Raw genomic sequence first — 25,935 nt, 5'->3', positions numbered from 1 at the left:
GGGCCCCTTGGGTGCTGGTGCAATCCGCATCGGGCTGGTGGCCCCGCTGGGTTGCTCGCTTGTGCTGCCTGTGCCGCGGACCGCCCCTATAAAGCGCAAAGAAGGGAGCAGCAACACGTGCCAGATTCAGAGCCCTAGACAGTACATGGGACGAGCCTCGAGGCAGTGGTGAGTGACGCGGGACCGGCGAGAGCTGCTGCCATGAACGTGAGGCCTGGAGCACTTGTGAAGAGACGGGTAGACCCTTCACTGCTACCCTTGTGCCTGTCGGAGCCCGGACGGCAGAGGGTGGTGACGGCAGCCTGAGCCAGACTTGGGGCACAAGGAGAGGCTTGAAGTGCCACTGTGAGACACCCAGGAGGTCTCAGGTCAAACAAGATTACTTTAGAAGCCATCCCAGAGTCATTGGATGTTCATCCAACTACTCTAGAATTCATTTTCACAACATCAGGCATCATCAAGCTCTTGAAGTCATTAGCGGACTTTAGAAACTTGATGACTTGCGGATGACTTGAAAATGAGCATTTGATGACTTCACACGGTGTGACTATTCCTGATGACTTCAGGAGGATTTAGGAATGAGCATGTGATGACTTCACAAGGTGTGACTATTCCTGATGACTTCAGGAGGATTTAAGAATGAGTATGTGATTACTTCATGAGATCCAATTGTGCTTGATGATTTGAAAATAAACATCCAAATCTCCACAAGCATCATTTCTTTTTAACATTATGAAATTGCTCCTGATGTTTTGAGAATGATGATACTTCTAGTGCAGATGGGTAATTGGAGAAAAATTTAACACAAAAGCCAAAAGTGACTGCAGTGATCAGATATGAGATGGGCCACTGCGAGGAAATGTGCAGCTGCACAAGCAAAGTTCTCAACTGATCCTCTACCACTGTGTTAAATTTAAGCCAGTCTTTGATTTGCCGCCAAAAACATTGAGCAGGAAAATTATAAAACTGAACTACAAAGTCCAGAATGCCTAGTGGTATTGACTACTTAATGGTGGATCTTATGTAATAGTTCAGGATGGCAACAAGGTACCAGGTTTGGGTCTCAGCATGTCCATGTAATTTTTGTTGCAAGCATCATAGCTCAGTGGCGTAATGAACCTTGAGGGGACCCCCTGCAGGGTACGTGAAGGGGCCCCCTCCGGACTCAATCTAGAGCTCCCCAGCAGAAGTGCGGTGCTGACGGGGCCCCCTGGAGGGTGAGGGCCCCCCGCACCTCGGAGGCTGCAGGGGCCTGTGTTACGCCCCTGTCATAGCTGCCAGTTTCCCATGTCCCTGACACACTAGTTACTCCAGTCCCATGTTATTCTTAGAATTCTCGGACTTGAGTCCTGGTTTTAAACTGGGTTAAATAAGACTACAAATTCCAAATATATATAAAAAAAGGGACTGTCCTAACTAGTCATACATCGACATGGGAAACTTGTCAACTATGACGTATCTCCATACATTTTTGCAGAAGTGCCTTTTAGGTTGAGCATGGGCAGCGCATGCACCGCGCTGCGAGGCATGCTGTATTAAGGTTAGGCATAGAAGCTCTGCCCTTTTCAGGCCCATCTCTTCAGTTGACTCCTGATACCGTCTTTGCTAAATCGTTGCTTTGATTTGTAAATAGGCTTAGTAGTCCCTCCTTGGTACCGCCGTGTCTGCATTTGTAACCTCCCATAATGACTGGACTTTTTACCTGTGTCGTTACACAGTCTGTTTGATAAGTCGGTAAGCCTTATCTTCTTTAATGATGTTCTCCTCCCCCACCCAAACATCGCAGCACGCCGCTCGCTTTTATAATGTATTTATTTAAATTACAGCGTGGTCCGCTTTAACTATAGTGGCTCCATTTATTTAATTAATTAATTTACAGCGCGGGCCGCTTTCACGTTAGCGGCTGCACTTACTTACCAGCTTGGGCCGCTTTCACTTTAGCGACCGCGCAACAGAACTACACATTACTTTTTCACACTGTATAGTGAAGCACAAATGCCCCTTTCCAAAAATGCGCAGCACTAAAGCATATTTCGTACAGTCTGCACACAGAGATGCAACAATGCAGTCAGTCCGTTTTCAGAATCCTAGAATAGTGCACATATTCACGCAGTCTCCACAGTGCTGCACTTTTGCACGTTTTACCCAGTTTGATAGTGACACAAGAATGCGCCCAGTTTTTAGGCTCCTGAAGTAAGGCGCATTGCACATTTTCATTAAAACTGCAGTAATGTGCATTTGCCTAAACTCCACAGTGCTGCCGTTTGCTCATTTGTGATTAGTCACCCTAGCCGCACATTCATGCACATTTGTCCAAGTTCTGTATTGCTATAGATGCTTTGCAACTGCATAAAAATGCAATAAAGCACACATTAGCACATTTTTTACAATGATTCTGCAATCTACATTATCGGTTAATGACAACACCAGACAGATCCACATGGTACTCCAAATTCTACAGTGCTGGACTAGCGGAAATATCTGTCCCTTTGCCGCAATGCCACCAAACGCTTCCCGATCAACATTATTAAGCACTAGTGAAATTATCTGTTCTACTTATGCAGTGCTGTAGTAATGCCCATGTGTGCTTGTTTTTCACAATGCAGTGGTGCACATATGTACCACAGCAAATACATCATGCTTTCATTAATACACACTGACAAACACTAACTAGCTCGCACACAGACAGGCTGAAGTACAGGCAGGTAAACAGACACACAGTGGTGCACACAAAGGCTCAACACACAGTTTTCCAAATACGCATGCACAGCTAGGCACAGACTGCTTAATGTACAGCAACCGATAAGGAGGCGCAGAAACACACTACATATACAAACACGTGCGCACACAGGAGAAAGTTTTTCTTTAGATCCTGCTGCCGGAGCAGACGAACACCGAGGTTGTCTAGTCGTCAATCTACCTTCTGCCTCTTTCCCCACCCTACATGTTCTGCCTCTTTAGCTCCCTCTTGCAAACGCGTTATCATTTCTGCCTGCTCCTTGTGCCACAATGCTCGTCTCTGTCTCATTCTTTCACACTTTCTGCTGTTCTCTCGCTTGCTCACAGTTGAATGATGAAATATGTGTTGGTTTCTGCCCCCAAGTGAGTGCCAGTGCCCACCAACTGAAATTACCAGTACAAATTAAGCACTGCACCCCTCGACAACACCCCTACATAGGCCAAAATGCAGCTATCACTCATTTTAATCAGCCACTCGAGAAGTACACCAAATGCAAATTGGAGCGTTTTGAAACTCCACCTGGGATAAGTAAGCGCTTCATAATTGCTTCAACACCATACATAAAGATACAGGTTATGCTAATGGAGCTTTATAAAGCACGCTACCACCAAAAATGTCTTGGCGCGCTAGCTTTTATTCATAGAAGTGAGAATTTTGCAGCACTGAGTTAAATCTGTTTTACTTCCCATGTCTGCAGACTATTTAAAAAAAACTTAACAAGAGGTGTGCCAAGTCCACAAGCCCAACAATTAGTAGTAATATGTTTTAATTTACTCTTTATGTTGTCACCTAAACTGGGACTGCCAACGAAAGTAATGTTCAAATTTAAATTATTATCCAGGTAAGTAAGTGGTACTGTTTGTTCATCTTCGGCAGAATAAAAAGTCGGAGTTTGCTTTGTTGGGATCTGCGCCTTTGACCGGCACTTTACAAACAGATCTCCACAGCTAAGTCCACTAAGCTAGCTTACCGACACCATGCCTATCCCTGCTACTGCCTTTTCGTGGACGTTATAAAAATGTGTGCCGTGAGGTGACGTCCCATTCATCTCCCCCTCCTCCGTATGTAATATTCTGTCTCTCCCCCACCGCCTCAGTACAACAATGCTCCCATCCCTCCAAATAGTGACATGACGAGTTTAAGAACTAGAACTAAACACATTAAGTTACCTCGGGTGAAAGAGGACCTGCCAGTGACGCCTGTTACTGAAGGTGCATCCCCAGATCAGAAAGGAGCTTACAGCAAGATCGGAGGAGAACCTAAGCTATCCATGCATGTAGTGTTTCGGGGTTGAAAAGATTGGAAACCTTTGTTGGTAAAATGTGCCCATCTTGGCATAACCTCCGTATATATTGCATTCAATTTTTACACAATTAGAAATGGCCTAATTGTTTAATTTTCCAAATGTTCACTCTCTGCTTCCCACTTCCCAGGTATTTATTTATTTATAAAGTTATATAGCGCGACCCATGAGGGTATCAGGGCGCTGTACAATACACAGTTATTCAATCAATCAATCAAGGAAAGCTATATTTGATTGCCATGTGAAACAATCATAAAAGCACATAAAAAAGTCACAATTGAGTTCATAAAATAAAATCACGGTTAAGTTCATACATATAATATCACACAATTAGGAAACTCAACCATAAGTCATAGCAAATATTGTATAAAGCGAACTATATCATACAGTTATTAAACATTAGATGATTGGGGTAATTACATACATTTGAAAGGCTCTTTTCTTGTTTATGGCCAAGCACCCATTTTGGTAGTGTTTTTGTGAATGAGGTCCTTTTTTTTTACTTCCTCTGTCTGCTTTTAAAAGGAGTTGACCTTAAGAAGCGCTGTTCACCTCGATAATCCATTTCCCAGCCAGCACTCGAGTTGGTTATTACTTGTATTAAGACACTTGAAGAGGTTTCCTTTTTAGGTCTCGCCTACGAAGCGCGCATGCGCGCTGCATAGGAGAGACCTAATGCCATCGGCACCGCTTTTTCAGCAAAGAAGTGCACGCGTTGCATTGCTTGCAATGCAACATATGCACGTCTGGAGATTTCCTTGCGGGAGCGCGCGGCGCCATCTGGTGACACCATATGGTCGCACCGGCAAGGACATCGCGCATGTCCCCTCCCCTGCTGCTGAGGCGCGCGCTTGTTCTTTCTTGTTTCAACTAGTTATTTGCTTGTACGTCCTCATGTGTCTCAGGCGGGATAGCGCCAGCCCTGGTTTTCACGAAAACCTAGTCTTGCGTCTGGAGGCTTGTACAGTCCTGATTGTCCCGACCCAATGGAACACACAGGCTGAGATAACAAGGTCCAGCATTTGGTGAAGGAGCAGCATGCACAGGCTTGCGAATGGTGAGAACGTGTACATGTCGCACACATTTTTTTCCCCTTTTGGGCGTTGAATGCTCGCATCGACACTGCGGACCGTGCCACAGTCATTCTTACTGGAGTGGGACGTTTCCAGACTGGTTGTGCAGGCATGTAATGCTCCTTTCACCTACCGTTGATGCACGGTAGTAGAGGCTTCCTAATGCAGTCTTGTGACACGCCCTTCAAGTGTGCTTGAGTACTTTAACTGTTGACATAACAATGTCTCACCAGTTAACAGTTGCGCAATTCTTAAAAGTATAACCACATTGTAAGAAAAACAAAAATAGTTCCAATGATTGATTTATGCGGTTATAGTTTCAGAGATGCGCAACAAGAACTTACATGCAGCATTAACATTATTGAAACTGCATTAATTAGTAAACACATAGTTCTGTTGGAGGAACAGTGAGCAGCGTATATGTGTTCCTTAACTATCATTCGTTTCTTGCTAGTGGGCGGGCTGAGGGCTAGATGTGCTCTATATTTGCATTGCTGGTGGACTAGTCCTGCTGTAAAGAATGCTAAAGTCCACTAACCTCTTCTGAAACCCCCACCCAGTCTCCATATGTTCATGGCTAATTTTCATTACACCTTTGCCCCAGTCAACAAGATGCAAACGCTACTTTCAGAGACCAGGAAATACGGTAATTGATGCACTTGAATTTACTTCATCAGTGAAGTTGCCCAAGAGGTTGTTAAATGCCCCTCAAACATGTTTTGGCACCAGTACCCATAACATTGGAAAGTGTGGTTCGCGTGTATACAAACCCCTCTTAAGTAGTAACCAAATAGCCCCATTATGGTGACCCATTTAAAGTAAACAATGGGAAAACTTATTTTGCAGTTTTACAGGGTCATAGCCACGTAGGTTTTGATAATTAAGAACTTAATAGGTTGCTTCCTCATAAGTATGAACGCAGGCTCATGAGGTCCTTCCAATTTTTGACACCACCTGTGTGCCCTTAGTTTAGCTATGTTTGTTGGCTGTGACTCGTAAGTTAAAATACTGTATTTAACTTGTAAATGCCAGTTAATGGTCACCCATAGAATGTTCCCTTCTACACATGGAAGCAGTTTCCTTTTTGTCATCAATATTGTTGTCTAAATTAATCTAAAATGAAATTACAAAGGGATTTTGTTTGTTTACCTTATGGTTGTAATAACGTCCACTGCCCTCTTGGTCACGATCACTTTGGCTGCATGCTTGTTCTATTTCTAGGTCGATCTAGAACAGCGCATGCACTGTTGCTCGACTTATAGTAAAGGGTTTTTCAAAGTGCGACCCACTGGCCTAAAGCTTGGTTCATGTGGCCTAAAGCTTGCGTGCATGTGCGCATCAAAGGTAGAGGCGATGTGTGTGGTGTCTCGAGGAGTACCAGGTCTTCTCCTGCTAGAAACACATTACAGCAAACACAGTGTCATGCCTCGTTAACAAAAGATTTCCTTTTCTCACCTATTGTTAAAAGGTAAATATCCTGCAGCAATATTGGTCACTTTAATCTTATTAGGCCACTTAGCCTGTGTGGCTTCTGTTTACTGGCGCACATGCTCCTTTGTACTAAAGATGTTTGCTTGAAGATTTGGGTTAATAAAAACTGTTAAGAGAATAGATTTGTGAGTGAGAACTGACAAAAGCAGATGGAAAATGGATCAACAAAAGCGTTGCTTTGTTTGCACTTCTGGCAAAAAAAAAAGTAAAGTGGTTAGGCACTCATTCCCAAGGAATGGTGGATTAATAACCTCTGGGGGTGGCCCTTATCGCCTGACACAATGAAAGTTCACCTGTGGTCCAATGGACCCTCTGATTACGAGGACATTATATGTACAGTGCATCTGAATCAATTTCAGTGTATATTCAAGATCTTGTTTATTACAGTAGAATATGTAGGTCCCTGTTGTTCCAGTTGACCATTCTATTGCTGAGGCAGGCTCTCCAAGAGCTTTTTGAAAGCGCTTTATTATGAATATAAAGTGATTGCTCCGTAAGCCATAATGGCTGCATCAATGGAAGGAAGGAGCGAGTACGGTCATTGGTGATGGACCAGTATAATAGTTGCATTGATCACCTAGTAATGCGGTCAGAGTATAAACTGGCTACTACACCATTTTGTGCAGCAAAACTCAGGTACACCTAGGTGGACATACCACTAGACGGCAATGCAGTGCGAACACTGTTGTGTATCCATTACTCCATATTACTTCTACTGGGAGTACATTGACCTCCACTCCAGCTAAATCCTTAGACTGGGGGTACCGACGGACCGAGCGGGGCCTCATAACTCATGATTTGAGCTGGTGCCGAGTGAGGTGAGGCTTAACTCTTGGGAAGTTATGATGCATCTTACTCATAATACTTTCACAAGAGATTGAACATGGTGGTCACAACAGTAAGACTGTATGTATGATCATTTTCTTTATTATGAATGCAGTGACAATAGAAACTTTGGTCCTGAAGAAAGCCAGGGGTAGTTATCCCTAAAGGCTGAAACATGTTGACCGTCTAAGCAGTAATTAGTTTCAAACTGCTCCATATAAAAAAGATAATTGTTCACTTTTATACTGTTTTTAATAGGAGAACTATGAGAGATTGATATGATTATCTGCAGAAAGAATAATAGACTATCTCATTAGCTCATCCTTTTTAACAACACTTTCTCTGCACAAAACAAATACCAGCACTGCACGCCAGAGATTACCTCGAATTACCTTTTCCTAACACAATCACATTTGTTTTTCCTTCTTGAAATAAGTATCGCATAGAAGGATATGGTTCTTTTTCTCTGCTCTCTCTGATTGATAAGAGAGGCAGGAAGAAAACTGTTTGGCACCCCAGATGATGACACTGGGCACACGATTGTGTATTGATGGGAAACCAGCTATCCTGAGGCGATCCTGAGATTTGATTCTTGTGTTACTTTTGTTTTCCTTTCTATTTGCACACTCAACGATATAGTTCATAAGAGGGATATGTTACAGTACCTTCTATTTTAGTCCTTTGGATTCTATTTTGTTCTTTGAATAGTACATTGGGTAGGAGAGGCCAGTGCCCTCCTTATTTAATGAGCTGGTTGGGCTTATTAGGATTTGAAGTTATAAACTATAGATTGCAGCAGAAAACATTTCACTCTGAGCTATCTTGGTGACTGCAGCCCAGCAACAGCATTATCACAACCACTGCAGCATTATAGCAATGTGCACCCGAATTTTTATACTGAATTAATTCCTGTTGCCCAGTGCTTTTATTCTACACAGACATAGTACACAATATGTAATGCCAGATCTGTCTCATTTATCAGTACTTATTGCGGATTCAACAGTGTTCTTAGTACTTTGGCAGATTTTGAGGTCATGGACAGACTTAACGTACTCTTCGAATGCTCTGCAGCGGAGTGCCAGTGACTGGTTCAGCACTAATTCATAAGCTGCTGGCTGACTTTTAATAAAGCAAGCAAGAGTTATATGTTTTATCTTACTTCTCCCCTCATCACATCACCAAACTCATTTCTGTGTAAAAAGGAGAACCTAGTGGCACTAGGTTTTGTTCTGATCCTTGGCATTGAACTTTAACTTGTAGGACCGTGGCATCTTGTAGTTTTGAATTGAGAAGAAATATATTGACTACAATTTGAACTGTACAGTATAATGATGGCCTAATGGTTGCTTTGTCTTCTTTTTTTGTTTATTTTTGTCCACAGGACAATGAAGAATCCTTTCATTTGAAAAACTGAGGAAAGTCCATAATTTCACACTAGGGTAATGTTTTATTTCTTAAGATGCATAGGAAATTGCATTTCCACTTGTATGGTCTAATTATGATTTGCTTTCTCTCTAAGGATATGACATATAACTCATTCTCCATTATTAATCAAAATGAAAGGTATTCTGTTGGCCCTGGTTCATGTCTGAATGAGGAGTGTGTACGTTTGCAAGAAGTAGTGAATGCTTTACAAGCCGCAAACAAACCCTTAAATATATGTGATTGATATTCTACCTAACCCCGCAAACTGAAACAAATTTCCACTAACAATCCTTTTTTCCCACCTAAAACACATGTATCGCCAAAAAGTATGCGTGCGTTATGTGCTATATTGCATTTGCAAGCTGCGCTGTTTGCTTTCATTCGTTCGTTGTCAAGTTCAACGAACTTAACATATACAGCGGCCTCAAAAATATGCAGTCAATCATCCATGGTACAAAGGGTACTTGTTTTCTTTCCCACTCTTTTGGCATACTAATTGTGATGTCGTTTGTAACCTTTCTGCACAATTAAACGTTATATAGGACCAACCGTGTAGATTTACTGCAGGACGAGCCGATATGGCTGTTGATTGCTTTCTATTTGCAGACGAAGTGTGACAGCGCCTGGCGAACACCTGTGTTTTTTTTACTTGGACGTGGAGAATCGCATACCCACCCCAGCCTGCTGCGAACTGTGCAGGAAAAAAATAAAACTCCAGAGAAACTGTATGCTGAGGGCTAACTATTTATATGAAACTGACCTTCTCATATCACGCCTTAGGGAAAGGGGCTAACCTAGAAGATTACTCAAGAGATCAAGGAAAAGGGCCTGGTACTGCCCCGTGAAACTTTACTGGAGGTTAAACCCAATAGTGAAACCTCAGAGAATAGAATAGTGTGTGTTACAACGTTAAACACCAGAAGCAATGAGATAAAAAAGATTATTAACAACCATTGAGATCTTATTGATGATGATTTAGAAGTGTAAAACAAAACACTAATAGCTTTCAAAGGGGGAAGCAATATTAAGGACTATGTGGTAAAATCATACCTAAAAACAGCCCCCACCCCTGATTGAAGATCTCAACTGCAACTACCACCTTTGATTGGTCACTTTAAGTGTGGTTTCTGTAAAGCGTGTCCACTCACGATTGAGAGAAAGGACTTCACACACTCCAATTGTAAATATTTTCTGAAACACCACACTAATTGCAACTCAGTTGATGTCATTTACGCAATCATTTGCCCATGTGACAAACACTATGTGGGTCAAACACGCCAGATGGTTAAAAGTACGATCCTCCAACATTGCTCCAGAATCCGCTGTAATACACAGGGCGCACCGGTGGTAGATCACTTTAACCGTATGAATCATACATCCGAAAGTATACGTTGGTGGGCTCCAAAGAGGATATTGCACAATCCAAGAGGTGGCGACTTGTCAGTCACATTGTACCTCAGGCAATGTAAGTGGTTTCACCTACTTGATATGGTGAACCAGGGACTAAATGAATCCGAAGAAATATCTCAACAAATTTCCCTTCTGAATAAGGGTTGATGTAAAACTAATTTGTTCCACACAACTTCTGGTTACTCTACTAGAAACATTCCATGTGGGATACGGAGCAACTCTGCCTTAGATGGAATATAACACCAAGAATATTGTTATTCCCTAATCGTAACCTATTCATATGACTTGTACACATATGTTTGTATATAGGAATAGCACTAGGAATGTTGTAATTCCCTAACTGTAACCTCTTCATATGGCCTGTACATACTACACACGTTTGTATATAGGAATGAAACAAAATACAATCATTGTTTCAGAATGTACATTCATCATTTGTAATTAGTGAATGTAGGTTTAAATAACTCCCATGACATTTGTTTTGGACTTTACTGCTGCCGATATGTACGTTTGTACCCATTTGATAAAGTCGATATGTTATACTCGTGTCTTACCCTTCTAACCTATTCTACAACGTCATCGCACAAATATTGATCTAGAGATCAAACATTCATGTACTTGATGATAACTTAGCTTGAATCACTGCAGTACACATTGGGTCGAGTACATTCTAATAGCTGGGTCCTGACTGGTCGCCATCTGTCAATCTGACTTTGATTACTCACACGTCAGCTTCCTCCAGTTCTGCGGCTGAGGTGGGTGTCTCCATAGTGATGGACACCATCTGTCCATCTGACGTTTTAAATGTGCAAGCGGACGCAGAACATTCTTTTAATTACTCCACGTCTCCCCTGACTGGTGGCTCTCATTTGCGCCGTTGCCACAAGAGGGACGATTCGCTCACTCGCAGTCTGGTGAGCTTCTTCGTAGCTTTTTCGTGTTTGGGATTTTACTCAGCTATAACACTTGCACGTATACCAATTGTTTGTAAAGCTAATTCACCTGCCTTTCTTTATCCCCATTTACCTCTAATTAATTTTAGCAAGATAGTGAACACTGGTGTTTTTCTTTGTCATAAAATAGGAGACTCTTTATTTTGCTTTGTTCTATTTTCCTTCAAGCATGCACTTTGAGTCTTTTGGTCGGCAACCATAATAGTGATAATTTCTGTCTAACTAAGGAAGTATTGGTATTATTATTTATATTTTTTGGTTCACATTAAGTGTGGCATACGTTATTTAACTAATATGATTTTGCTCTTTTCACACTCATAGCTCTTTCTGTTCACGTTTTTATGTTGGCCAGCATCTTGACTGAGGCCATCACACTGATTATGTAACCTTTCCCCATGGAGAATCCTAAACTTATCTCAGACATAGAGAATCCTAACAGGATCTCGTAGGCCCATATGCCTAATCGGAGCTAATTCATGAGCTCATCTTTAAGATAGCTCTGGCGATTTATCCTCACCTAAGGTAAGATCCCTTGCTGGATTTAGCATTTCTACTATCATGGCTAATCCAGTTTTATCAGACTTATCCTCCCCCCGTTTTTTTGCAGTTTAAGCTGGAACCTCTTGGTCCTGGAAGTGTATCTGAGAAAACCACTTTATTAGTTATCCTTATAAATATCTACAGTTTAGATTTCTCACCATATACCACAGGTGAGTCATACTTGGAGTACGTGACACAACTCCTCAATCGATTAAGTCTTTCACCTTCTCACATCAACACATATTCTCTCTCGCACAGGCTGTTTTCCTTTGCCCAGTCCTGATGAAGACCCCCGGGTGATGTTTATGATTTACACACATAATGGGTTGAAACGTCGACGATAACTGCTGGTACTCCCTTAATCTGACAAACGATTTTCATCTCTAATGTAAAAAGGACCTTGGCTTGTACACTTATCCCTATCTTTGGTATACCTTCAAAAGGAATCTTCTGTGTTATTATTGTACCTATATATATGTCAACTATGTCTGAGTGTTTCAATTTAATGTTACTCTGTTTTTTCATGTTTTTGCACATTTTTCTCTTATATAGTACATATTTCTTAACCGTCCTGTGTGACCCTGTGACTTGCTATTTTGTACATCACCTTAGGGTATATGAACATTAATATACTCTACAACTCTAGTGTGTTGATGTCCTGCCCTATTTTGTTCTGCCTAAATTTAATTGATTTGCCATGCTAAATAAATGTTTGCGAGTGATTAAATCTCATGTTGACATAGGTATACCTCCCCCATGGAACCAACTGTTGTTGCAGGCCACACACCACACAGCAAAAAAATACAAATTATAACAAATCACACATTCTGCTCAACAAACAGATTTTTTTATGGTACAAAATGATTACGGGATCAAAGTATCAATATCAGGCTACCGTGCAGTTACACAAATTACTGAATACAATATTTTGTGTTATGCTTTGCTGGTGTAAAGGATTGTGATTATACAGTTTATTGCTCTACTGTGTTGTTGCACAGGATCCTGTGACCCTATTAAAAACACATTTTTGTTGCCAAGTGTCTTGGTGTATATAGTGGCAACATACGGTGGTACCCAAGCTGCTATGCTTGGGTCAAGTGCCTGAATACAGTTTCTAGACTGCACATTAAGCTAACTCCTTTAGTGATCTTTGCACAATGAATAAAGAGAAGAGCAATTAAGTGTCATAAGTTATTTACTTTATAGTACTACAGAGATGTTAAACACACAGGGATAAATACTCCTCATTACTCATTCAAGAGCACTCTGCCTACAGGATTTGATCACAAGTGGGACGCTTGAACTCCACAGCACCTAAGGCACTTGGTCCGCACATCTATAATTTAAGTGTGCTCCAGCACTTCGCTAGAGACCCCATGAAGTTGGTTACGCGTGAAACCCTGAGGTGTTCTTTCAACTGGTGTCTCCAAGAGACATATTTTGTAGGTGAGCAGACAGGCTGGTCTACAAACTGTGGCATGGTCTATGTTATTATCACCATAACAGGTGTGTTTAGTACAGCTTTACTTAATGGCAACATTTCTTTCAGGATTAGTACTGATCAGCCTACAGCACTGTATGTTCTTTACATTCACTTATTCATTCTGTGCATTCAAATACTGTTCTTTTCAACATAATTTCCTCCACCTTGTTCTTGCAACCTTTTAACATCAAAAGAAGTAGTGGAGGTGTGGTGGGTAAATTAAACTGATGGCAACATTACGTCCACGTTTGTGATGCACCACCGAGTTGGATATTCTGAGCTAATCATTTAAGACACGATGAACGCCCTCTTTTTGCCCAAATAACATCACATTTATTGCTTTAGTCTCTGTATTCTTCAAAGACAGACATAAACTGATAATAATAACTTGCAACCAGCTCACTCTTAATAAGGTATCTTTCTTTGACAATTCCAACACTGCTTTAGACCTGTGCATTCAGTGGCCTATGCAAGAGCTCCGGTAACCCAAATCCAACCCTGGCAAGAAGTTATGTATGGTCCTCAGCTCAATCTATTCTATGTTTGGCGTACATCCCCGTGAACTGAACCTCAAAAGAGATCGGGGTCAGTGCAAATTTTAGGTGCTGGATAGATTTGATCACAGAGTTTAACATTTAGAATTAGCCAGGCCATCTTATTCTGGACTGCTTGCAATCTGAACAAATGTGCTTGTGGTTTACTGGTGTATAAGAAAGTCATTTAATCCATCATGGGACTATAAATCGTATATCAGAATAATATGTAGGTACAATGTTATGTGCTCGGACTAACCTCATGAAATAACTACACATTTACTAGTAGGATCACCCGAAATCTCAATTCCAGATGTAGTCAACGGTTTCCAAGATGCCTGAACAGACTCTTCTTTTGTACTCATGATGTCAAGCCTACGGGACTATGAGGTGCAAACTAAATCCTCACTTATGTTTGATGTTAAAATCCCTGTTCAGGGGCAAACCGTTCTGTCCTTCCCTGTCAAAGGCCCAAAAAACATTTTAGCAGTCAGCACAAAACCCCACTTATGAACATAGATAGAACAAATAAGAGAGAACACAATTCTTGTACAGCACATCACCTTCTTCTGACAGTCAGGCCTTTGATCACATTTTAAAGACGTCCACTTCACTTTCCATTACATGGTCCATAATTTCTTCAGTTTCGACTTTACCAACACCATCAAGGTTCAGTCGAGAGTCTGCGCCTTGTACTTCCACAATCTGGACTACTTCAAGCTGTCTTATATATACTTTGCCCTTGGACTTTTAATTGAGACATATCTTTTTGTGTCTCTGGAGATCTTAACTTCCTGTAAAGTGTCACATATTTAGCTCAACATCAACCCAATACAATCAAACTCACAAATACACAACTGCATATGATTGTGAAATGCAATTTTGCGAATTTTTATAAACTTACTTGTGTAAAAGTGCTTGTATGCATAGTCGAAGTCTGCATGTGTAGAATGACTCTCTCGATAAGAGGCTGGGGACCAGTCAAAAAACCTATTCGTAATCTGCAGAGAGAAGGTAAGGATTTCAAACACTGTCAACATATATTAAGCATACATTAAGGAGTACGCCATTTTTTCAAGTTCTAAATAACCCATCAATGCATCTGGTTGCCATTCAATTATATGTCAGTTGCACAAGGGATTCTTTAGGACCCCTGCATGAGACAACAGCACACCAATGGTCCAAGGAATGTCACATATGATATACAAGATATGTTATGTTTATTTGCATACTGCACGACTCACCCAGGGAGGGTATCCTTGTGCTGAAGCAAGAGCTGTATGGACAATACTGGGGTCGGGGCTAGATGAATCTTCAGTTTCTTGCGGAATACAAGATAGGGGAAGGGGCACTGATGTGCAGGAACCGGTTGTTCCAGGCTTTAGGAGCGAGGTAGGAGATGGCATGACCATCAGCTTTGGTTTTGAGTATATGGGGGTTGTTTGCTTGTAGGAACCTGCCTGGGGGGAGGTGTCTGGTAGGTATGCTGACGTTTAGGTGGTTGTTGAGGTAAATGGAGCCAATATTGTTTAAGACTTTGTATGTTTGAGAAGTTTGAAAAGTGCTAGTTTGTGGATTAGGAGCCAGTGGGGCTCTTTGAGGTGCAGAGTGATGCAAGTGCAGGGTGGAAGGTTGCGAGTGAACCTAGCCACAGAGTTTTCTGTGGTCTGGTGTCTTCTCATCAGTTGAGTGTTGATTACGGCATGGAGTGTGTTGCCGTAGTTCAGAAGGCTGGTGATAAGGTCTTGGGTGACGATTCTGTAAGTGGGGAGCCATGTGAAGATCTTCTTGAGTTTGTGGAAGCAGGAGATGGAGACTAAGTTTGATTGGGCTGACTTGCTGAGGTGATTGTCAATTGCTATTCCGAAATTCTCTGACTGACTTGCCAGGAGGGGTGTGAGTGAGTTTGGCAGGTCACTAGGTGCAGTGCAAGAGGGAGGAGTCCTTGCCGAAGAATGCTACTTCTGTTTTATCTGTGTTAGCTTATGGCATAGGTTTTTGTCCTTCTGTCGACTTTGTTCATGCAGACCGAAAATGTGGTCTGGGTGTTTAGCGCCTTGTCGGAGAGGGGTAGTATGAGCTGGGTTTGATCCGCTTACTGTATGATGTTAATTCCGTGAGCACAGATTATGCTGATGAGTAGAGTCATGTAGGTGTTGAACAGGGTGGAGCTGAGTGAGGATCCTTGTGGAAGTTCGCAGATAAGGTTGATGAAGATCTAGTGAGGGCTGGGGTCCCAGGGTGCTGTGGTGTGCATGGACAGCATGGTAGTTGCAGTTTTTGAGTGGTGATGGTGGGCCGTGTGTTCAAGTTGGACCTCTGGGCATTGGCTGAGATAGACAGGAAGGCTGCAAGTGTGGAACGGTCCAGCTAGGACTCAAAGTTCTTGTAGATGTTAGTGATCTTGATACTGAAGAATAGGGACAGCTGGGTGCAGAGGTATTGAGAGGAAGTTACTCTGGTCGAACTTGCTGCCAAAGAGGTGCACTCTTTCACCATGGCTCTAATTTCCTTGGTGCTGCTTTCGATGCATTTGTGAGTGTGAAGCATTTGGAGCCTCTGATTTGCTGTTTGTAGCGCCTGAGGGCAGATCTATTAGGCATCTTGGCATGGCACAGTGACTGTCTCCATCTGTGTTCAAATTGCTTGCAGTGGTGTTTGGGGAGTCTTAACTTTTCCATGTACCGCTTGCTTGGGGTCTGGTTCTCATGGCTTTGAGAGGAACCAGGGTGTCTCAGCAGTCAGTGAATCAGGTGCTGAAGTTCTGTTGTGTTGAGGCTAATGATGCACGTATTCGGAAGACCAGGACACTCCTGAGATTTTGTTCCAGTCCATTGGCGATGGGTGTTTCTGCTGCAGCGGTGTGGAATGAGTATACTGCATTTTAAGAGGATGTAGTTGGACCAGGGGATCGGTGTTGCCTTGTCTACTGTGTTGTTGCTGAATATGGTGAACATGAGGACCCGCAGATGTCCTGCAGCATATGTATGGCCTTCCACTCACTAGGTGAAACGGAGACTTAACAAGTCCCAGAGGACATTGGAAATGTTGGAGCTGGTGACGTCCTCTAGCTGGTAGTTGAGGTCACTGAGAAGGATAAAAAGCTGACAAAGTTGTCGAGAGGTTGGTGGGGTGTTAGATAAGTAGTGGCATCAGAGTGTAGTTTGCGGTGATGAGGAATTTGTAGGTCAATTGTTCCTTGTTGGTGGTAAAGCATTGGATGGATACTTTGAAGAGGATAGTGAATCCACTTTTAGCTCAGTTGGTCTTGTCCTGACTTATGATGCTGTACCCAACGGGGGGTGATAGTCAAGATTGTTGTAGCGATGACGAGAGCAGAAAAAGGAGCCAGCCAGATTTCAGTCATAAAGAGCAGGCACGGTGGACCTGTCATGCAGCAGATCCCAAATTTCAGTGGTGTTCAGTGACAGACCCAGTATTTATGAGTATGAAGAACAGGGAGGGGTGTGGTCTAGTGGGGCGTCAGGTGAGTGTGGTTGAATGTGTTGGGAATGCAAGGAGGTTGGGGGAGTGCGTTGGGTGTGTGAGGTGGGGGAGTGAGATGGATGTAGGAGTGTGCACGTCAATGGCAGGTGATGCATGTGAACGCATCTTCAGTGTTGGTTGTCGAGGCATGGCAGCAGAACTAGGAGCTGTAACTGGGTTCAGGGCATGGTGGAGTAGCAAAAGGGAGGTGTATGGGAGGAGGACCAAGGGTCCTAACACGAGTAGGAGGGACTTGCCTTTGTTGTATTGTGATGTGTTGTGGGCGCAGTTTTGGTGGGGAAACTGTGATGTCACTTCTTGTAAACATGGATGATCCTGTGCACATGGATTCTGTCATCTACACGCACAGGAATTCACATCACTGTATTTCCCATCATCCATTCACACAGGAAGTGACCCTGGTTTCCCACCAAAGTGGTCTTTAAAAGAAGAAGCCCAGCAAGGACTCATTACTCATCATCCATCTGCACAGGTAGTTCAGAGAGTAGTAGCTCAACGTGATCTATTTCACTGTGGCTTAAATTATGAGTAGTTTAAATTAAGACAGTCACAATAGTATAACAGGACAAATGAGAAACACACCTGTACATGGTTAACTAATGACGAGTACCGTAGCTTATAAAAGCATGTGAGGCCTCATAATTGTGATTAGTGGACTAACAGATTTATGAAATTGCTTAAAATATCTGAAAATATTAAGAATACAATTGTAAAATTGTGAGGTCTTAACTTATGTGATTTATTTCAATTGTGCGTACATGTTTGTGTGTGCTAATCCTCTTCTGTAAATGAATAATGTACTCATTTGTTAAAACAAGATATACCGTCATGATACAAGTCAATTATAAAAATATATATGAACAACAGTAATTAGGTTGCAATATGGCCCACATGAAAGATATATTCAAATTAGTTTAGGTTTTTGTCAACACTTAACAATGAAATCAAATATTTGGACGACTATACATGCAATTGAGCCACTGAAGGCTAATAATTTAAACGCAACACACACACATATCGAAATTAGATATTTTTAACAAAATGTTAACCACTGTGCTGCAGAAGCTTTAATTTTCTACTTGTTTTTCATACAAAAGATCGCATAAATGTGGTCCAAGATGGTATTCTACAAATAGGATTGTGGAACATGATAATGCAGAATAAAATGCGTAAGAGATGAGAAAATACTTTAAAGGTCTCATTCCCTGATGTACTGAAAATATTAATGGTAGAATGGAGTGGGAAGGAAACATGCATGCAATTGTGTTTTATTGAACAATTCAAGTGGATATATGTGTGGAGATATCCGGTGTAGGAAATCTCCTTTTCCAGACAGTATCTGACAACCTAAACTTCACAGAATGCAAAAAAACTGTGATGACCCAGAATTATCAGACAAAATGCCACACAGCTGCAAATGAAAAAGAAAAATGCAGCCTTTCTGGGGGACCCTGTGGCTTAGTACATGGTTGAGCTAGAGCCGGAGCCAGGCTGAACTGCAGCCCATTCCCAAGGTTATTTTCCAGCCGGATTTTCAATACAATTGAGTAAGTTGTTCTCACAAACACAAAATACGAGTGAGGGAACACCAGGTGCTTACGATTGGGAAGAGCAGACCACTCAACTGGTCATGTGTTTCTTATATGACCCATAGTAGTTTTCCCTATGTTATCCTAGGGGGGTGTCTAAGTAGACACTGCAACGTCATCCCCCCGACCATGACGCAGACGATGGTCTTTAGGTCCACCAACGCCACCTACTGATGCGCATGGGTACTACTACGAAAAAATTCTTTTGACGCCTGTGGGTAATTCTAACGGTAAGGAATCTATAACTAAAGTCTCTTTCAGATAGCCTAGGCACGGCCAAACATTGTCCCTTGTTATTCTCTGTGGTCAGACACTAGCACCTAGACATAATAGAGAATGCATCTGCTGTTTTGAATACACATATCTTGCTATATAACTGTGGACAGGGGTTCTGGAAACCGAAAATAGCCTTTTGACATGTACTAACCCTATTTTGCGAGTCGGTAACCTATTATCGAACAGCAAAATAGGGTTTGCGAGTCGGTGTTAGGAAGGGCCGTGTTTAGAGCGTCCCTTTCTAATAGCAAGTCGAGGGAAATATAGAAATGTTATGCGAACCAAAATATTTGCAACTTACAGCTGGTGGTAACCCATTCGCAAAAGGTGAAGCCTTGGACCTAAATATTGTTAATAAAATGTTAGTAACATTTATAATTTTCTTTCTCGAATGCATCCACAGTTCACAAGTCACTTTATTAAGATAATCCCTTATCGTCAGAGGAATAAAGCCATGTAGAGCTTCTATAATACAAGGGCTTGATCCGTCAAATCGACAAATGAACTGGAAGCTGATAAAGTTTCTCAGACTTCATGAACATTATATACTGTACAGGTCATTGTAGCAAGTGAACATATGTCTCTGACATTGGTACAAATGGTCATTTAACTCATCCAACTTTTACAATAAACTATTTCTGTCACAGGGGCGCGGCCACGACTGCCACCAAGATGGCCGCACACTTGTGAGGTTCTGCCCAGCGGTTTGGTTTGTGGTGCTTGCTGCTGCCGAAGCTCACATCTACCAATGTACTGCCTCAGCTGAGTGTTTGGTAGACCCCAGGTGTGCAGTGCTAGTGAACTGCGGCGAGTCTCGGTGCCAATTTCGAGTGGAGGGTGGATAACACCCACGTGGCCGGCATGCCTCGAAGGCCCTGCGGCTACAGGGGCCGCGGGTGAGCCTGAGGCAGAGGTCACCGACGTCGTCGGTCACGGCGTAAACCCACCTCTATGTTATAAGAAGGGGTTATTCCTTTCTGCACTCCCTTTGCCACATATAGTGAGCTGCTGCGACCTGTGGAAGAGGCACGGCTGCCAGGGTCAGAACTCTACCTGATGGTGAGGAAAGCAGGGTGCGGGCCGGACATGGCATGTAATTGAGGCCTGTTTCCAAAGGGTGTGATCGGCGGCGGGGCCCCTTGCGTGTCTGGAGACGACGATGAGTGGCGGGGTGAGGGAATTGCCGGCCTGGCACAACCCCTGCGTGTGTGTGCCACTGCACTGCCCACAGCGACACAGAGACCGCCATTACGAATCGCACCCTCCGCAGCAACCCTATACATGTGCGGACCCCATGGCTTGGAGGACACACGGTCAGTAACCGATCACCCATTGCAAACCTGCAAGCCCAATATGCTGCTTGGTGCCCTAAATGCTGCATCCGTGCTCGGCCTGAGAGAGATCGATCAACTTTCATTTATATCGCCTAATAGCCCTGAAGAAGTCATGGGTGTGTACCCTGACGAAACACGTGTTGGCTGGGCAATTGATCTTCATTAAATACAGAGAACACAAGGCACTTGGAGTGTTCTCCTTATGTATTACTTGTTTGACTGTTTTTTGTGGTGATTTGCCTAATATGTCATAAATTCAGAGTCACAGAATTTGCTCTACAGTTCACAACAACGTGTGCACAGGCATCCTGTATAGAAGACTTTGGGGAGCAACTCTTAATAACTCGTTTTGATTGTTCTAGCTTTTCAACGAGCTTTGCGGTGGAGTGGGCACATTGATCCTTGGGCCAGAGGCCCCCCACCGCAATACATCATAGCCCGCCTTCTCAATAATAAGAGATAGAGACACATGGCTGCAGCTGGCCTGGGAGAAGGGGTCTTTGCAATACCAGGGCTCAAATCTCTCCTTGTTTCCAGACTTTACTCCAGCTATACAAGAGGCCAGAAGGAAACACAACCATGTCAAAAATACGCTCTGCAAACTGAGTGTGCGGTACTCCATGCTCTACTCGGCTCGCCTGCAGGTGGAGCACGGAGGGCGTGTTAACATTTTTGATACACCAGCTGCTGCAGAGGCCTTTTGCAAGACTGTTCGAACCGGATCCCCAGGGGCTGGCCATTCGACCCCGGACCGTGATGGGGCTGGGGGAAGCAAGAGCCAGTCATCAAACTCCTGAGATGCCTCTACATGAATGCCTCGTTTTCAGCTGGAGAAGTGTGAACTGATGAAGTTGGGCCAGATATGTAAGAATTGGCTGATCAGGACATTAGCACTCCGCCCACGCCATAAATACTGCACAGTGGCAATTGCATTAAAATAGTGTATAGTACTGTTCTTATGGGAGTGCTGGTGACCGAGTTGTTGCCACACCTTAATGGTGTTTACCAACCTTTACTTCTTAGGTTTTATTTTTTGTTTCTTGCATTGGTTAAATGGGATCCACCAGATTTCTGTAAGTCTGGTGTGGGGGTGGGGGGCTATTGGTTTTTTTTCCGTTGGGGGCTGTATTGTTTTTTCATGACACTCTGCATGTCGTGTATACATATGAGATACTCACACCGCCAGATACCATGTAGGCTTAATTCCAGGGTAGCGTCTCCACATCTTTGTAACACAGCATGGCTAACATTGTAGCTTTATAGCCATTTCGTGGAACATACATGGAATTAATAATTCTCGCTAGGGGAAACAGATGTTGTCTTACCTCAGTAGACACTGCATCAAACTAGCCTTCCTCCAGGAAACACACCTACTACCCATCCTGATTCATAGGACACTACCCTTTATATATCACTCCCATTACTCCAACCCAGGGGATCAATGCCTGGTGGTGCACGGAACACATGGAGACAAGAGTATTCTAGTAGAAAATATCTACGCCTCTAATATCGAGGACCCAGACTACTTTCGATACTTCTATTCTCCGCTGGACAGCTTTGAGGCAGACCATTTAATTATGGCCGATGACCGCAACATGCCACACTGTCTACAAACCAACACCTTCAGTTTGCATCCAGCAGAAAACCAAGGGCCAGAGAGATATGTCGGCATATCATAGACATCTATACACTACGTGACGTGTGGAGATTATGTCACCCCACTGACCCCGATTTCACATACTATTCTGCTCCTCACGCTGTTTGGTCAAGGCTGGATTATTGGTTTATGTCAACTGCTGCATGCATCTGGGTATATGAAATCACTTTAGTCCCACAAACACTTTCTGACCATAACCCGGCGCTCTTGACGCTCCAGTTGCCACACGGATGTAGACTTGAACGCTGTTGGAGGTTTAAGGGCGAGGCACTGTGGGACCAGTTGTTCAACAGAGCACTACAAAGCTCTGTCATTGAGTATTTGGAGATAAACGATGGAACGATGGCTTTGCAGGCCACGTTATGGTAAGCCTTCAAGGCGTATATTAGTGGGGTGTGCATCTCAAAACAGATCGGTATTCTACGGGATATTCGTCCACAACTGGACCGGGTGGAGGGAGAGATATGGGACTTGGAGCTTAAAGCAATAGCAGAGGGAGATCACAGGTTGCATAGACAGGCGGAGCTCCTGGCTGAATACCGAGACCTCGCTGAGAGGCACACTGCATACATGGGTAAATATGCCCAGGCACAACGCTACGGAGAGGAGTAGGGGCCAGGCCGCACCCTTGCACAGATGCTGCGCCCCAATAGATCACAGAATTACGTGTCGGAGCTCCGAACTGAAGGTGGAGAGACCTTAACGGGTGGGGACCGAATCATGGCTAGATTTTGGACTTACTATCAGAATCAATACGCTTCTCATATCTCTCAGGATCCGGATGCAATAACTTCATATCTCGCAGAGGTTGCGATGGTGTGGCTTCCGGATGGACACAGGCAATTTCTGTGCAAACCAGTAACCTTGGAGGAAGTGACATAGGCCCTGGACGGAACGAAGGCCCCCTGGCCTTGATTGCCAGACTGGGGCCTTCTATAATGCCTTCAAACAGCTTGCACTACACCTTTTGGCTTTATACAATGAGGCTGCAGAGACTGGCTCCCTACCCCCTATCCTACATGAGGCGGTACGGACTGCTGTTGAAGCTGGGCAAGGACCCTCAAGACTGTGCCTCAATCACCCTCTTTCATTATTAAACTTAGATCATAAAATCTTGGCAAAGGCACTGGTGACCCGATTGGCACCGCTAATGGAACAGCTTATTTCACCGGCCCAATCCAGATTTGTTCCGAACAGGTCCACCGCGCTCAACCTTCAAACAGTCTTAGCTCAACAAGGTCTCCCCTGAAGTACCCAGGGCAGTGGCCCTGATTGATGCAGAGAAGGCCTCTGACTCTCTTAAGTGGCCTTTTCTCCAGGCAGTTCGGGGTAAACTCGGAATCCCTCCTCCACCTTTCTTGGGTCGGTCATGCTCATATACGCCAACCCAGTGTCCCACCTACGAGTGAATGTCGCCCTATCAGATGCAGTCCCCATCACAAGTGGTACTAGACAGGGATGCCCGCTGTCCCCCTCCTATTCATTATAGCAATGGATCCCTTGGTGAGGATGTTACAGGAGCGCCATCTGCAACGCAGTTTACAGCTCACGGATGGCCCTCTTCTCATGTGATTAAACGCAGATGACATCCTATTATTTATTCGGTATCCCCACCTCAACCTACCCCCGCTCATGGGAATTTCATTAACGCTCTTGGGAGTTTCAACCTAGTCCAGTTGGTCTCCTCCACCACCCATAAGGTTGGCCACACACATGACCTCATCTGCACAAACATGCAGGAACTGAGGGTTGATAAGCCACTGCATATTATCTGGTCGGATCACTGTCTGGTGCCATTCCGGTTTTGCCTGAAGACCACACCGATGGCCACTACCAGATCTAACAAAGTAAAAAGGAACTGGGCTAGGGTCACCCCTGAGACCCTAGGTCCTGTGCTGGATGGCTCAAGGCCTCCCTTCATGAACCATCCCGACCACGACGCCGCGTGCTTCAACATGTGGCTGATGGCAGTGCTTGACAAACTTGCGCCTTTGAAATCTGTTAGCCTATCCCGATCTACCCTATCTGCCCCATGGTTCTCAGAGGAAGTCAGAAGTGAAAAAACAAGAGTAAAAGACTGGAAAGGGAATGGAGAAAGTCTTACGCACGGGATGCCAAAAACGCCTATAAAAATCCCTTGAAAGATTATCATAAATCACTCCAAGAGAAGGGAATTCCTAGCTGACCATATTGCCAGTGCTAAAAGCTCCTCAAAGGACGTTTTTAGGATAGTGAAATCCTTTACTAATCCCGCAGCATTAGAGCACAGCTTCCAACCTTCTTAGGACCTTTGCTCTAGCCTTTCGATTTTTCTTTGAAGAAAAGATATTGCAGCTCTATTCCTCTTTTCTCCGGCTTCTGACCTCAGAGCAATGGGAGATAACCACAACCCCCCAATAACCTGCCTGTTTTTACATCCTTTTTCCCGATTCCCGCAGAGGTATCTTTGGGTGGACTGCGAAATGCAAATCAGGGTCACCTGGGGATCCCTGTTCGGCTCGGCAGTGCAGGCTGCTGGAGGAGTGGCATAACCCGGTCCTAAATCATATCTGGAATACATCACTTAGGTCTGGAATCTTCTCTTCTGCGTGGAAACATGCTTACCTATTACCTCTTTTGAAGAATGCCAACGCCTATCTGGCAGTACTCAGAAACTTCAGGTCTACATCCTTGCTGTCGGCACCGGTCAAGGTGCTATAGAATCTGGCCCATTTACAACTAGCCAACTATGTGGAAGCCAATTAGCTGTTACATGACTCAATCTGGCTTCCGCACAGGGTACAGCACCGAAACGGCACTGCTTGAAGTAGAATCCGTCTGTCTGTGGACGGCGGCTTATCTGCCATGCTGGTGCTATTAGACCTTTCGGCGGCACTCAACACGGTGTCTCACGTGATCCTGCTCGAAAGACTCAAGCAGAAAGGTGTACAGGGAACAGCACTTGAGTGGATTGTCTCCCATCTCAATGGCTGTAGTCAGCAAGTCCTTCTCCGCCCATACATCTCCTCAGTGAAACCGCACAGCCCCAGGGCTCAGCTTTAAGCCAGCTGCTTTTAATATCTACATACCTCCACTGGCAGCTCTCACTACAAGGGGAGGGATTAAGGTTATCTCCTACGTGGATGACACCCAGCTGATGTTCTCCTTCAAAGATCACTCTGCTGCAGCTTTTTATTCTTTCGAGGACTGTTTAAAAGACATGCAGGCTGGATGAAAGGAAACTGCTTAAAACTAAATGCCGATAAGATGGAGGTCTTATTTTTTAATCGAATCCCCCCTTTTCAGTCTTATGGCATGTGAGGAACTCGGCCCCCCACCAGTACCTAAGGACTGAGTCAAAAACCTTGGAGTCAGGTGGGACAAGGACTTAGCCCTTTCTCCTCAAGTCCGGCAAGTTTTGGTAAGATGAGAACCATCAGAAAAGTTCTGGACTTCCTGCCGGAAGAAAGCTAGAGGACCACGGTTCATGCCCTGGTAACCTCTCACCCTGACTATACCAACGGCCTGTAACTGGGCTTACCAGGTTTTTTTATCAAAAGGCTGCAAATGGTGCAGAATGCAGCAGCTAGGTTAATCCGTAAGGTCTTGCTGCACCAACACATCTCCCCACACCTCAAACAACTTCATTGGCTCACAGTAGCCAGGATGATTGAATATAAGGCCCTGACCATTGCTTTCCATGCCTACCAGGGCAGGGGCCATGGCTATCTGAGGAAGAGACTTTGCCAGTACCGCCAAGAGCAGACCTTAAGAACCAATCTCTGACGCTAGTTTGCTGTCCCCAGCTTCTCCAAAG

General features: G+C 43.8%; 1 protein-coding gene across 7 annotated transcripts in view; it reads right to left on the bottom strand.

Moving 5' to 3' along the window:
• LOC144819055 (kynurenine/alpha-aminoadipate aminotransferase, mitochondrial-like) overlaps positions 1–25,935 on the bottom strand; it is a 442,105-nt gene that overhangs the window by 129,956 nt on the left and 286,214 nt on the right. For all 7 annotated transcript variants that reach the window (XM_078677063.1, XM_078677064.1, XM_078677069.1 and 4 more), the window contains one exon: positions 14,681–14,777. In XM_078677063.1, the coding sequence (XP_078533189.1) occupies positions 14,681–14,777 (97 nt within the window). The remainder of the gene's footprint in view (positions 1–14,680; positions 14,778–25,935) is intronic.

Source organism: Lissotriton helveticus, chromosome 2_1, assembly GCF_964261635.1.
Source record: "Lissotriton helveticus chromosome 2_1, aLisHel1.1, whole genome shotgun sequence".
Classification (NCBI taxonomy): Eukaryota; Metazoa; Chordata; class Amphibia; order Caudata; family Salamandridae; genus Lissotriton; species Lissotriton helveticus.
This window is presented reverse-complemented; position numbering and strand designations above follow the sequence as displayed.